Source organism: Vitis riparia, chromosome 2 (assembly GCF_004353265.1).
Source record: "Vitis riparia cultivar Riparia Gloire de Montpellier isolate 1030 chromosome 2, EGFV_Vit.rip_1.0, whole genome shotgun sequence".
NCBI lineage: Eukaryota > Viridiplantae > Streptophyta > Magnoliopsida > Vitales > Vitaceae > Vitis > Vitis riparia.
Window position 1 is genome coordinate 14,265,786 of NC_048432.1, and position 14,703 is coordinate 14,280,488.

Consider the following 14,703-nt stretch of genomic DNA (forward strand, 5'->3'; position numbering starts at 1 on the left):
GAACCAAAACTTAAGATTATATAGGTGAGGTTAGGACACAATCCAACCACCTAGAATACGCCGGCCCGTTATGGTTTTATGAACCAACTAATCATCATCAAGCCGGATCAAGGATGACCAAACTAGTCCATCACTCAAAATAACTTCAAACACCTTGGATATGCCATTTCAATTGTTGAGCCCTGAGAATACTTCTAAGCCTTCAAGAAGTGCTCTTTGGAAGACGCGCAATCCACGTTATTAACGGACGCTTTTCCCACATGAGCCCCTTTGGTGGAGTTATGACGTGGAAGTGCTAGCGTGGGACAATTCACTTTGATTCAAGCAACTGAGAGCGCACCGAAGAAGCCATGCCATGAGCTATTCGAATTACAAACTCTTATACTTATATTTCATAAAATAAGATATACATATCATAAAATATTATAATTTATTTGATAAAAATTATATATGATATGATTTACAATAAAAATTTATATTTTTATATATTAAATCTAATGGATATAATATTTTAAGATAACATATTAAATAGGATATGTTATGTTTTATTTACATTTACTTTATAAAATAAATAAAAAAAATTACACATATATATAATAAAATAAAAAGTATATGACATTATAAATTTTCTATTTAAGAAAATGAAATTTCTCTTACATTCATCAATATTTATAATTAAAATATTTAAAATGTATAAATATATATATATATATATATATATATATATATATATATATATATATATATATATATATATATATATTAATATTATTTTAAAATATATTTAAAAAAAATAACCAAGATTTTAATTTTATAATAAAAAAATTATTTTACAAAATAAATATATAAATTTTTTAAAAATAAATGAACTTATGATGCATAGGTCTTATATTTTAACTTAGAATTAACATATACTATGTATAAAGATATAAAAAGGAAAATGAATAATATATTTTACCATATATCTCAGTTTGGTTAAATATAGGATAAAATAAATGATAAAATAATTTATCTTATCTTATCAACAAGGATGGGATAAAATATAATATTTTCTCTTTTATAGCTTCATATTAAACCCCTTTATTGCCAAAATCAAATAAGAGAAACTTAAATCAATTAACCATGGACCCAAAATAGCATTGAAGCCCAAAGCATGTTGGTGAAAATTACACCCAAAAAGCCATTCACAATAGCACGCACTCACTATGATAGAGGCCCAAAATAGCATATGGGTGTCTAGGGCTGTAACTTGAGCAGTTTGACCCGACTTAATGTTAGCATGAACTTGCATAATCATTTTCAAAATTCAGATTGAGTTTTGGTTAAAAAATTTTAACCCAAACTCATTTTGGATTGAACTTGGACCAAGATTCAAGCAAATCAAGCTTAACCCAAACTTAATTTAATATCTTTATAATATCTATAACGTATAATAATAATAGTCGTTTTTTTTTATACTTTTAAGAAAAATATCATATATATATATATATATATATATATATATATATATATATATATATATAAATTTATGTTTATTCTTTTCTTACTATTTTAAAATTTTATCGTCTTTACTATTTAAATTTTCATATAAATATATAAAAATAAAATAAAATATTATAGATAAATTTTAAATTATATTACCCGATCAATTCAAATCTAACCGAACAGCCCGAACTTAAATAAAATGATGTTAGGTCAAGCTTGGATCGAGTGTTTTGAGTTAAAAATTGGATTAAACCATCCCTCCCAAGTTGTAACCTTATAGGTATCATGAATGCCAAAAAATGAAATTCCATGTTTGGACAGTTGGTGCAATACAACCTTTTTTTTATCTCTTTCATTTTATTTCCAACGAAAAGGTGGGTGGGGGAAAGAAAGAAAATACAAGTAATGATCTAAATAAATGGCCAACCAATGGATACCATAAGTTGGAGGACCTATAACAAATGGAGAGGTGAGAGAGGGGAGGGAGAGGAGAGGGAGAGTGTCACTATGCAATTTTACGATTAACAATTTTACCATCATCCCCTAACTAAAAGATTCAACTCTTCGCTTTCAAAGGTCCTTTAGGATCAATTTCGTTAACGTTGTTCCACAATCCCTGGCTTCACTTGCAGAATTGGAAACCAGTTAGGCTGCCTTCTGTGCACAGCTTTACTTTGTGACAGTCCTGAAGGTTTCTTATGCATCCTCGATTACCTGCAATGTCCCATACCATCAGATCACATAACTTGCCTGACCTAATGGAAGTAGCAAAAGGGGGGAAAAGTATTCTAGAGGTGTCAACATAGTTTTCCAGAAAAAAAGTATGCACCTGAGTTACAATCCAGACCCTTCATAGGAATTAACAAGGTCTTCTGTGAATTCACCGAATATATTCGGGCACCCATCCCATTTTCCCTGGTCCCGAGCTTCCCAGTATCCGCCCATATAACGAAAGGGTCCATCTTCACCTTCTCTCTCGAACCACTTCGGTTTCCATCCATTTTCTTGTAATTTCCTTGACTGTACAAGAGGAAGTACGTCAGTAACCACAGCAACAAAACCAACAATAATAGTAGTAATAACTGACAACTGACTGGAAAAAAAAACCTTAGTTAAACATAGATGCTCCAAAAGAATCTAGATGAATTCAGAAGAAAGCAAAGATGAAACACTATTGGCATGGTACCCTAAAATAAATGTTCACTCCCAAGATAGCCAAAATTCAGAACAAAAACCAAAGCTCAAAATCCTGAATTTCAGCTACACATTTCCTCTTACTGGGTCCTCAAAGTACATCATAAAACAGTCGCCCCTTCTTTTTTTGGTGAAAGGAGACTACAAACAGCCGCCCTTTCTATGCAAACAATTAACTGCCCGTACCATAACAGAAAGAAGGCAATCATTTGCCAGTCCTGTAATCTTTCATTGCAATTAAGCTCAAGATTGTTTGCCATGCATATGCGGCAGCCTCTTGTCCCCCCCCCCCCCCCCCCAACAAGTCACAACTTACATGGAAGATAATATCCATCCCCTTCTGGAACATCACCAATCAAGGTGCTAAAATGGGAAATTGATGAACCAACTTTCTTGACATGCAACAATGAATATTATTGTATATCTATTCCTAACACGTAATGAGTTGCAAAGAATATACAAAACCCAGGAAACCTTTTTCAGCCAAGTGACGAGAGAGATGAAACTGGAAATAACAACCAAAGAGAGAACTAAATAAACTTCTTTTTGTCAATTGGAAATCTATGGATTGAAGATTTTAACAAAAGAGGATACTGAAGATGCAAATCTTTAACAAAGATGAAGGAATCTTACAACATAGTCCCTTTCTGTGCATTTCAAATTCCATAAACACTGATACTTGAACACAAATGATGCCAACACGGTTTTGAATGTTTGCACTATATTAAGTTTCCTGTTTTACTTTCAAACCACTACAAAATTATAACTTTCTTATACACTGGGGAGACATTTGAAATGTACAAAGACATAGAAAACAGAGTTTCCTGAAAGAGAGCATGAAAGATATGAAGGACTAGAATCCAACAAAGCAAGCAACCACAAATAGAAGGTGAAAAAAAGGAAAATGCGATAAAGAAATTTGTTTTTTAACCCTTGTTTCATACAGGAAATTTCTCAAGAAATCTCAAAGCTCTCCAATGTGCCCCTAAAAAATAATTGAATTTCTACATTTACAGATCAAAGAATCCATTTAAATGAGATGTGTCTCACCCAGCAGCTCTGACTCTCTCTCTCCCTTCAGTGCAAACTTGCAAGAAACCAATTTGCTATCCAGTGCCACTCAATGGTATAGGAGAATTCCCTTCACCTGCAGTCCTGAGTTTCCCATAATTCTGCATCCCCGATTGTTTCTAAAAGTGCCCCCAGCACCCATTCTAAAATTTAACTATCCCATACAAAGAGGAATCCATTTAAAAGTGGGGTGCAAGATGGCTTAGACTAGTCAAGAAGACCTCCTTTCAGTCCTTCAAAATATACTAATGAGGAACTTGTTCAAATTCTTTCGTCATCAAACCCCAAAGAGAAACAGGGAAATTGATTCAGCCTAATCTGCCTCTAATCCCTTTGCTAAACTTCAAAATCTAAAACATTTAATGCTGTTCCATGAAGGAACCCAAGTCAACTTATCCTCAATGAATGCATTGCATGGGGCAACCCAACTCAGCTTGACTTTGGTGAATGCATGCCATGGAGGAACCCAACTCAGCTTTGCTCTAGTAAATGGGAAATGTAGAGAAACATGGTCACGAATCTCATTGTTCTCTAGAATAACAAACAAATATTCAAAGATAGCATCTTGTAAGGTTTCTACCATGAAGCAAGTTGTATGGAACTTTATGGTGCGCCACCATCAAGTCCAATGTCCAAATCTTGGGGAACGTTTGTGTTCCAAATCATTTTGTGGGAAGCAATTCAAAATTGATAGGAACAACTTATTATGTAACAACCAAATCCTCAACATAGCCCTCCAAGGACTGAAGGAAAACCACAATTGCAAATCCAAATTCAATCAACTAGATGCAAATTCTGAAGGAAACAATAAAGAAATCCTGGCCTGATATCCACATCGCTTTGTACTAAGAAACATTTATTCATCAATCAAAACTGTGGTGACTATGTTATGGCTGTGCTTTTGGCACAGAATCTCCAATTTGGTTAAATAATAAAATCATCAAACAATGATGCCATGAATAAAATGGATTGAAGAAATAGGGAAAGGAGGAGCTACTCATACCATCCTCTGCCGCTTCTCTAACCGTAGTTTTTCTGCATTTGCCTTTTCATATTCTCCATTCTCTAGATGTCGTTGATCTGGTCTAAGTCTTGAATCCGTGGGTGGGAGCTTCTCCTTAATCCGTGATCAAATACCCGGGATCAGACAGAGCTATAAAAGACAATTAGATATGCATAAGAGGAAAATGAATATGCACATAAAAAAATTGATTCAATACATTATCTCTACCTGAAGTCCTGACGTCAGCTCATTTAGTGTAATTGCAAATGACGTTAAGTTGTACCGAGTGAGACAAGGAGGTGGCCTATTCCTTTTCCACAACAAGGAGGCATCCGGGGACCCATTACAGTCCTTCAGCTTGCCAGTTCTGTCTCCAAGAACGTAATACATGCTGTCATCCCACTTCCCAAATAGGGTAGCAGCCCTTTCCCCTGTCAGATCCTCAACAAAACCATGTACCTGCATAGAAAGTAGGTTCCATTTAAACGATTCTGGTCACAATGCTAAAAAAACACTAAATTTGAACAGATTGGATAATAACAATATAGTGATGCAGCATGCAGATACATACATATGCAGAGAGGTTCCAAAGTAGAATGCTTACTTGGTGAGGATTTCTGTCAAGAAGAGCCTGCTCTTTGAACTTGAGTTTGCATGAATGTTGGCGATTACCTTGTATGTGCATTGTACCATGGTGATCACAATACACTTTACCAAGGATAAGATTATAAATGGTGGTCGTGACCTAAGGACAATATAAACACGTTTTAGATTTTTTTTTTTTTTTCCCCCTCAAAAAACAGGTATCCAAAAAATGAAAACACACAAGCAAGCAATATTTCTTGCACAAGCACAATCAAGCTGCAGCACACACCTTGCTCCATTTGAAAACCTCACCATCATCAAACTCAAGGGTCAAAACTCCCACAGGGTCGAGCTGAATTGATCGTCCCCAAAATTTTGTTCGTAGGTTACTGTCAGCCCAGAATTTCCACCCTTTACCTTCACAATGGCAGGCAATGAGTGTTGGGTGATGACTAACCTGTTTCAATAAACAACAGAAAAAAAGGGGGTGATGAAATGACAATGCTCAGAGAAAAATAAATCTTGCTAAGGAATTCAGGACTTAATTGATAGAAGAGAATAAGTAATCAAAAAGTGGAGAAGTGATGCAGCTGACAAAGGAAGGTTATAACTTCTACCAACTTGTCAATTTCACGTAACTTTAGATCTTGGGAAAAGGTCTATTCAAGATGTACACTAGTATGGCTGGGATCACAATAATATTTGCAGCAACTAATTTTCTTAGTCATTAATTTTTTTGCTAGGTGGACATTGAGAATAAATATTTAGGGTTCTATTTAACAAACAAGGTTTTAGTCAGGCTTTTAGAGAGAGAGAGAGAGAGAGTATAAAGTATTGTGAAGTGTTTTTGATGAATAATAGAATGAAATTCAGAAAATTTTCAGCATGTCCCATCTTCCTTTTCTCGTCTACACTTTTGGAAGAGCACAGACTTGTTTAACCAGACAACAAATTTCTTTCCAGAAATTATTTGCCACATAATTAGAACCCTTCATTATTTTGATAATGGAGGAAATTAGAGTTCAATATTTAACTACTATTGTTCTTGTTCAACATAAAACCAAAGTGGTTAAATTTGGATGATAAATCATAAATCTATGTTCCAATTTCTTCAAATAAATTCAAAATATCCACATTGTATTGTCAAAACTTGGAATGTCCTAATTCAATGAAGCAGGGAAATGAGTACTGTCATTTTTTATCTCTTTAAGAGTCATTCGAGAAAATTTTCAAATGCAGGTCATGTTTTTCATGCATTTTTTTCTCTTGCAATTTTCTCAGTAATTGCAAACTAATGATGTTATTTTTTGAAAAATCCCAGTAACAGTTTCTTTTCTCAAGGTTGCACAATCTCTTATGGGTCCCACTTAAAATTTAACAATATTACTTCTTCCCTTTCACCAATTTCTACATTTGTCCTTGTGTATGTTCCTATGTTGCATGGATATTCAAGTACGAGTGTCAGATGTGGGAATGTGTCTAAGTGTCCCGTCCATCCACAACTCAAATTTTAGGATACAGGGACTCAGCTAAAAGGATCTCAAAAAGGGTAAGAAAATTCAATTAAAAATACATTGGAAGTGAAGATATCCTTCTCAAAAGCTCTCATCTTTCCCCTTTTATCCATAAATATTCTTATAAAAATTCACTTTTTGGCCAACTCTTTCTTTTCTCCAATGTAATTATTACTAAGATTTGAAAGAATAAAAGGACATCAATGAAAAAATCAAACACTCACACCTAAAATAAAATAGGAATATCCAACAAGGATCTCATAACCATATACCCATGTCATGCTATGTCCACATGTGTGTGTTGGTGAAATTAAAAGATTCGAGTATCATAGATCTGTTCTAACATCCTTAACTACGGACCTTCTCAGAGAAAAAGCGAATTCCTTTATCAGGAAAATCAGCTTCATAAGTTTCCCCTAACAACGGGTTGAAGGGTTTGCAATGCCGACCTTCAGAGGACGCATATCCAGAAACCGCAAAAGCTGCAACATGTAGAACTCTTAGGAGACTGTTTCCCTAGAAACAAAAAGGAAGCCCAATGAGGGAAAAATGTCAGATTTCATGAAGATGTTAAAGCAGTAAATGTCTTTAACAATCACAAAATATTTTAGCATTACTAAATTTGATGTAAAGTGTAAATGAAGGCTAATCTGGAAAATGCTCATTGAAACATAAACTCTGGAAAAAAAATGTCAACCTTGCTGTCCTAGTTTCAAATTTTTATTAATTGAATGCTAGGACCATATGTATTAATGAACTTGAAGAATTCAAAACTGCAATTTACATGATACAGTTTCACAAGTACAACATTCTTAATTGGGTTAGGGATTAGTACTCTATACAATTTCAACTCATGTTATTAATTGCAGAGAGACTCATGACAGTTAAAACTACTTTTCCTTGTGTGCTGAGGCAGTAGGCCTCTGATGTACTTTCTCTTATAGCAGTGACATATTCACGCAATCTTTATTGGTGTTCTAATCTCATTTGGACCCACACTGAATCTATTTCTTTCACCTAAATCTTTACTTTTTCACAGGTGGATAAGGACATTAAGAATAGAATGTATGATGCAGAAAAGAAAAGCATTAGACCATTGCAAAACACAGAAGTTGATTATAGATTTGGGGAAACTTCAGACATCCCACAAAGATTGAACAAGTGCTCGTGTTTTAAATAGTATTATTATAGACAAGCATGTAGCATAATAAGGAGAAATAACCAAAAAGAACAATGCAAGTACACGTATATCAAAGGGAGAGAGTAAGAGATAAAGATATGCATACATCTTTTCCATATTCATACGCTCGATCCAAAAGATAAGAGTACTCCAGGTCCTCAAAACATTTCTGAAGGGATGATATTGGCTCATTAAAATAAACAGGGAGACAAACTCGTGTGAGATCCTTTCCGACATTGTCTTTGATCATAGACCAAAGACTTACCCCTTTCTCTTTCTCAACTGGATCGGGAAGCTTCTTTCGCCTTTCAATTTGTGGATATCTAGATTCACAAAATCTATTCTCAGTATGAATCTTCTCTGCATTATCAAGTTGAATTTCAGGTTTCATTTGCTTATCCATGTAATTTACAACTCCTGTTATAGACCCACAACTGACTGTGGGTTCAGCAAAATCCTCTCTAGTGTCAAAGAAAGAGGTTTCCTCCTCATCTGACACTTCCTCAAGCTCTTGTTTCTCAATATCATCAGATGATTCAGTTGTGCTGCACTCTACCAAAATGAAATGTAGAGAAAATAAGAATGCATGCTAAAAGGAAAATAGTAATTACAAAAATTTTAAAGAGAATCCACAGAATGAAATTTTCAAAACAAAAAAGAAAAATTATCTACCAACATATCTAAGAATCTTGATTCAGAAAATTCATGGCAATCATGGGAAGTTGAGTGATTTTAATATCACAAGCACCCATACAGTTATTAGCTGTGCAAATCACTCAAAGAACAAAGAACATAAAAATTTTCTGCTTTTGGTAATTGAAACTTCAATTTAAAAATAACTAACTCTTAAGCTTCAGTAGAGTAAACAAGGGGCAGTTAAACACTACAAGAATATAGTTAAGCTTTTAGTTTAAAAGGAAAATTTATGAAGTTGTGATCCATTTGGTCATATTCAGCAGGAGAAAGATGTACCAAAATAAACAAGTCACTAATGAATCAAAACAAAGCCATATTTAATCTGCATGGTGCTGCAGCATAGTTTTTCTAAGAGGTAACCAAAATCTGCAAGCAGTCACTGGGATATGCAATTAAAGCTTATACCTTAAGTCCTGGCAATAGAAAATGCCAAAGGAATGATAAACAACAAGAAGTCATGAAAAAGGATTCACCATTGGCCTTAATTGAAACTGAAATAGGAGGACTAGATATTTCAAATTTATGCATAAATCTTAGAAAACTATGTATTACACAAAGCATGGATGCAACATTCATAAAACAAGAACACAGACCTTGCATTAAAAGCTTAAAACAGGAGGAAAATCTTAGTAAGTACATGGTTTTATGTAAAACGTATCTTTTACATCTTTTGCTCCATTTTCCATATTGGGGCATGCTTACAACTTTTAAAATGATAAAATAAATGAAGCAAACAAAGAAAAGGAAGGATATATATTCAGGAGCAGAAGTGATGCACATTAATCATACCACTATATTTTCCACGCCCTAGGCTGGACAGTTCATGCTTTGTCAATTGAAATTCACTATCATTAATTCCAGAAACTTCAGCTTCAATATTAGCTGCCTGAATGTGCAAAAGAAAAGTGATGAATTTAATCAATTAGCAAGTTCATTCTAGAAACACATAGGAAATAAGACAAAAAAATAAGGATCCAGTAAAATATATTATAAAAGAGTAAAACCACATTTTAAGATCATTCAATTATACAACTAAAGAAATTAATATGTTAAACGCACCACATTTAGTAACACTGGGTAAAGTATGAGAATCTAGATGTGACTGTATTAAGGTGTATATTTACACTGAAAACTATCTAAACGCAAACTTTCTTGACCATTTTTCTATTTCCAATTATTTTCTTTAATGCCATACTACACCAAAGACACCACCTATGACAAAACAGAAAAAATTATTCGCACTAACAGTTCATGACAACTGCTGAGGCAATGTATAATCACCTCAATAAACTAAAAGCTAGATCTTGAATTCTAAAAAATGTCTAATGAGCAACACCAGGAGTATAGTCTTCACTTTTATCCTAGATGTACATTCCCTTGAACCATTTTCCATGTTACTCGAATATCAATCACAAGTTTGAAACTAGGGTCATCAAACAACTTGAAATATCACTGAACGCACACTTCAAATCTGTCATTTCCATTTTTTTCTCTAGGTGCAGGTTCTGATATGAATTTGTAAAACTTTGGGTATTGAAAATTTTTCATTTTCTTAACTAAAATTTAGCTTTTTGAACTACTAATATATTTAAGTCACTCTTTTTTTCATTTCTGATTTTGAAAATTTTTTATGTTATTTTTTATTTTTGGGTTTATTGGAGCTTATAAGATCCTAAATGGGAAAAACATTCCATCTTTTGATTTTCTAGGAAAGATTTATTATTTTTGTGGTGGGGCTGTGCAGGGTCATCTCAATTGGTTTAGTATTTAGATTCTAAATGTTCACATAAAATTTATGAAAAGCAAGCAGTGATGGCATTTCCTATCCACAATGAGTGTAAAATCAGATATAAAACAAAATATCCATAGAAAACCATGCCTACAGGTTGAATGAAAATCATCGGAAACATTAGTATAAGGAGATCTGGGTCAAAATATTCTCATCATTAACATTCAAGAATTTTATTAGTCCAATGAAAGATTTCATAGCACTGATGCTGGCATCCCACTGCAGGGCATCCATGGCTCCAACCACGATTTAAAACTCAAGCACCCCATGTAACCAAGTAGTCTAGCTAGTGACTATCCTAAGATACTCCAAGACCAATCATCATTTACTTGAGCTTAAATGCCTGAAATGAACCAAAGATACCATAATACTTTGGGCTTAGTATATATAACTTAATAACAATTGTATATCTTTTCCTTTTTTTTTAACTCATATGTGAATTTGTACAATGGTAGATATTTATTCCAGCAGTGGTAAATACTTGTCCCATGAAATAGTAAAATGACCAAAAAAAAAAGCGCAAATTATTAGATCAACCAAGAACAATTATCTCAAATATGCTGCTCAACATCTAAAACAGTTAGAATAAGATGTCAAAATGGAGGAATGAAGGACCAGAAGCAAACACAAAGGCTAAGATGGATTGTCATGTTCCACAAAAAAAGAATTACTGCTATTTGGTTCAAGTGCAGGATGCTACAAGAATAAAAGAAGGTTCGGAGTTAAGGCTGTATTTAAGTTGATCTTGCAGTTGCTCCCCTAACATGGGAGGGAACAAAACCACTTCAATTGATTACATCTACAGTCTACCCATTAAGTAATTTATAATTTATTATGCAATGGGAATTCACACTTCCAATAAAATGCAAAATGCAGTTTCATATACATTAAATCCAAACTGCCGCGCTGTGGCAGTGTAACTGTCAACTAAAAGATTGGAATATTGCAAAAAGAGAAAGAGAAAAGAGAATTTTCACCCACTCCATTGTCGAGGCATTACTTATAATTAAGTGCAAAGTTACCTCCAGCTGTCTTAATGTATCGAGCAAATTGGATCGTTCTTCACAAAGAACTTTAACTTGGCCTTGTATTTCCGAGAACTCAGAAAGCATGATCTGTTCGCAATCTCTAACTAGTCCCTCATGGGCTCCCTCTTCAAGCAAACGATTTTTAAGCCTTTCAGTTGATACAGATATATCATTTGGTACCAGGGAGAGATTATCATTTAGCGGTCTAAAAGAAAATAGGCTTCGAGTTGAGACTAAAGCTTCTATCCAAGCCACCCGATCTCTCTTTGACTCGGTCCTTAGATGAAGGGTTTTTGTAGCAGTAAATATATAAAATCTTCGATCATCAGACTTGCTCTCACGAAATGACGAGATCTGCCAAAAGATCAATAGCATCACTGTAAATAATGCGACAAAGCTTATAGTTCCAGTTCCACTAATCAGGTTAAAACACTGTCAATCACGAAACTAAATCTAATATGAAATAATTTCCAAACACAATTACCCAAAAGAAATGTACACGGAAAAGCTCTAATTTCAGAAAGACGAAAATAAAAACTCCTGGAAAAACCAGCACTAGTAAGAAGAACACAATGGTACCAAATTTCAAGAACATAAACCATTAGCTCGAACTCAGCCCATCTAAGCTTCTTCAAACCCTGAACCATACAAACCTAGTTCGGCGATAAAGCCACACCATGCCAATCACGTAAAATCCCCAACAAAAACAAGACTCAAACCCCAATATCCTCAAATCTATTGCCGCCAAGAAAGAGCTTCAAATGACATATGGTAAATGCTCAAAGGAAGTCAGTTTCAGGTTTCCCGAACACGCCAAGACCACCATGCTTCAAATGGGTTCAACTCCACAAAGCCTCAGCTAATCTGTTCAATTTCCCATAGTTTTCCTAAAAAAAAGTCTAACCCATATTGTTTCCTCCATCTTTTCACGAAAGGTCTATAGCCCATACCTTAAAGTCACTTACAACTCAAACCCATTCAAATCCTGTCAAAAGTCAAAAGAATCCAAAGCACCCAAACCACGGAATCCGCGAAAAACACACTTACAGAGGTCAGATCCACCGTCCGATTAAAAAATATATATTTCCGAGTACGAAATGAGGTTGAGGAGCAGGAAATGGGGAATCTGAGAAGAGGCGGAGCAAAAAAAGAGGTCAAAATCAGTGAAGAATTCGATGGCGTTGATCACAAAACCATCGCAGGATGATGTGACCACAGCTTAAAACCTAGGCCTACAGCACAGCCTATCCTGCCCTAAAACACCTGCTGATGTGACCCACTCTAGATTAACACCCAGTTAAACTGTAAAAAATTTAAAATCATCAAAATAAAAATAAATAAGTAAATGTTTCCCACTTTCCCCCTCCTCTGATTCGCAGATTGCGTGAGAAACCAACGGTTCATAGATTTTGCAGCTCAGATTTCAAAGCTTTTTTTGTGGCAGACGGATACCCAGAAATTTTTTACTGACTGGGGTTTGGTAAAAATCAAGTAAAATTTTTTGAATTGAGATGTTTCCGATAGGGGAAACTTTTTCGTGAACTACCGCCAAAAATTAAAAATAAAAAAGAGAGAGAAAAAGGGTGGAGTGTGCCAATTGTAGCGTTGTGGTGTGGCGCAGATCGCACTGTATAATTACTCTTTGGCTTACGATCCGTTGAATCGTTCTCTATTCATACCTTGAGATGAACGATGCCAACATTTTTCTGGTGCTTTCGTCTGCCGCCACCACTGTCCAACCTGGAGAGGCGACTCGTGGAGACGTCGCCTATCACCCGGATGTCGTCTGCCGGTGATGGTAGGTGGAGGCTCTCCGGCCGGCGAATCTTGGAGTAAGAAAGAACGCCGTTCCTTAGCAGGAACCACCGGGATCTCCAACCCTTGCCGTAATTTGTCCACTTGTAGAGAACTCCGGCGACGCTGGTATCGGATCCCGCCGGCCGCCCCGCATTGCCGTCAGATCCGCCGGAAGAGGCTGCAGTTGCCGCTCTACTCACCTCCGGCGACTGGTCTCCTACTCCGGGACTCTCCAGCGATATACAACACAATGGATGCATCTCCTTCACCCGCATTCCGATCTATAAACACCTCAATTCACCAATCAAATATCCATTCAATACGCTGCAGAAACACGCCGAAACAAACAAACAAAAAAGAATCATTACTTCAATATTCTTATTCAATGCATAACATTATAAACAAATAAACAAAGAGAGATTCACATGTAAATGAATTTAGGGTTTTACAGGAAGGGAAGAGAGAGAAAGAGAAGATGGGCTCGAGTTTTGGAGAGCTCTGAAACTGAGAGAGAAAGCAGATGAGGGAGGGGGGATTTGAAGAATTCCAAGGATTACTAAAATAAGGAGGCTTTTGCTTGAATTGAAAACAAAGTATTTTATTTCATTTTTTATTTTATTTTATTTTGTTTTTATAATATTGTGTATTGGAAGGAGGAGTTGAGATGTAGTAACAGGTAATTAAAGTAGGGGATGGCAGTTTCGTAATTAAGTAGGCATTCAAGCAGAGAGAGAGAGAGAGAGAGAGAGAGATGTCTAGTATAGTTTCTTGCTTCTCTCTTACTCACTGTACTCAGGAGCGGAAAGAGAGAAAAAAAGGTGGGGAGGGAGAAGAGGAGAGGAGATATCGCGAGATATAGAGAAGGAAAATATCAGTAAAAAAAAATCGAGGGGTGAGTTGGGTGGTGGGGCAAGAGTACGGGGAGACGACTGAAGGGTGATGAGTGGGAAGTGGGACGGAAGTGAGGACTGAGGATGAAGACTGTGACGTGTTATTAATAGCATTTACTGCGTAATCATCAACTTTTTCTCTCTTTTTTTTTTCCTCTTCACACTCACCAGTTCTCATCCACTTTCCATTTTATCTCTTTTCTTTTCCTCTTTCCGTCTTTTTCAATTTATACGATATATGAACAAATTATCCATACGATCCTTTCGTATCAGGTACATTTACTCCCAATTTTGTCTTTTCCTTTTTACCTATGAAAACTTAAATGTTAAATTTTCACTTTTTAAGTAGTTTTTATTTTAAATTTTAAATTATTAAATTAAAATAACACTTTCTACTCAAAAACCAGAATAAGAAGCAACTAATTTATAAAAATGGATCTCCCCCACTATCTCTTGAAGCTAAGTTATGAT

At 35.2% G+C, this 14,703-nt stretch overlaps 1 protein-coding gene across 4 annotated transcripts; it reads right to left on the reverse strand.

The window, feature by feature from the left end:
* Nucleotides 1-1,810: 1,810 nt before the first annotated feature.
* Nucleotides 1,811-14,078, reverse strand: LOC117932364 (oxysterol-binding protein-related protein 2A-like). Of its 4 annotated transcripts, none has more exons than XM_034853606.1 (12): nt 13,768-13,994; nt 13,225-13,666; nt 11,540-11,899; nt 9,518-9,614; nt 8,139-8,584; nt 7,213-7,368; nt 5,628-5,795; nt 5,358-5,498; nt 4,982-5,212; nt 4,754-4,873; nt 2,315-2,505; nt 1,811-2,199 (listed from the first exon to the last, which is right to left on the reverse strand). In XM_034853606.1, exons 2-11 carry the CDS (start codon nt 13,615-13,617, stop codon nt 2,320-2,322), a joined length of 2,298 nt encoding a protein of 765 aa, XP_034709497.1. In that variant the 5' UTR covers nt 13,618-13,666; nt 13,768-13,994; the 3' UTR covers nt 1,811-2,199; nt 2,315-2,319. The 4 variants fall into 4 exon arrangements, with proteins under 4 accessions (XP_034709497.1, XP_034709488.1, XP_034709503.1 ...); XM_034853597.1 differs by having other exon boundaries at nt 13,792-13,993; XM_034853612.1 differs by having other exon boundaries at nt 4,754-4,867; nt 13,792-13,984.
* Between the last annotated feature and the right edge of the window lie 625 nt (nt 14,079-14,703).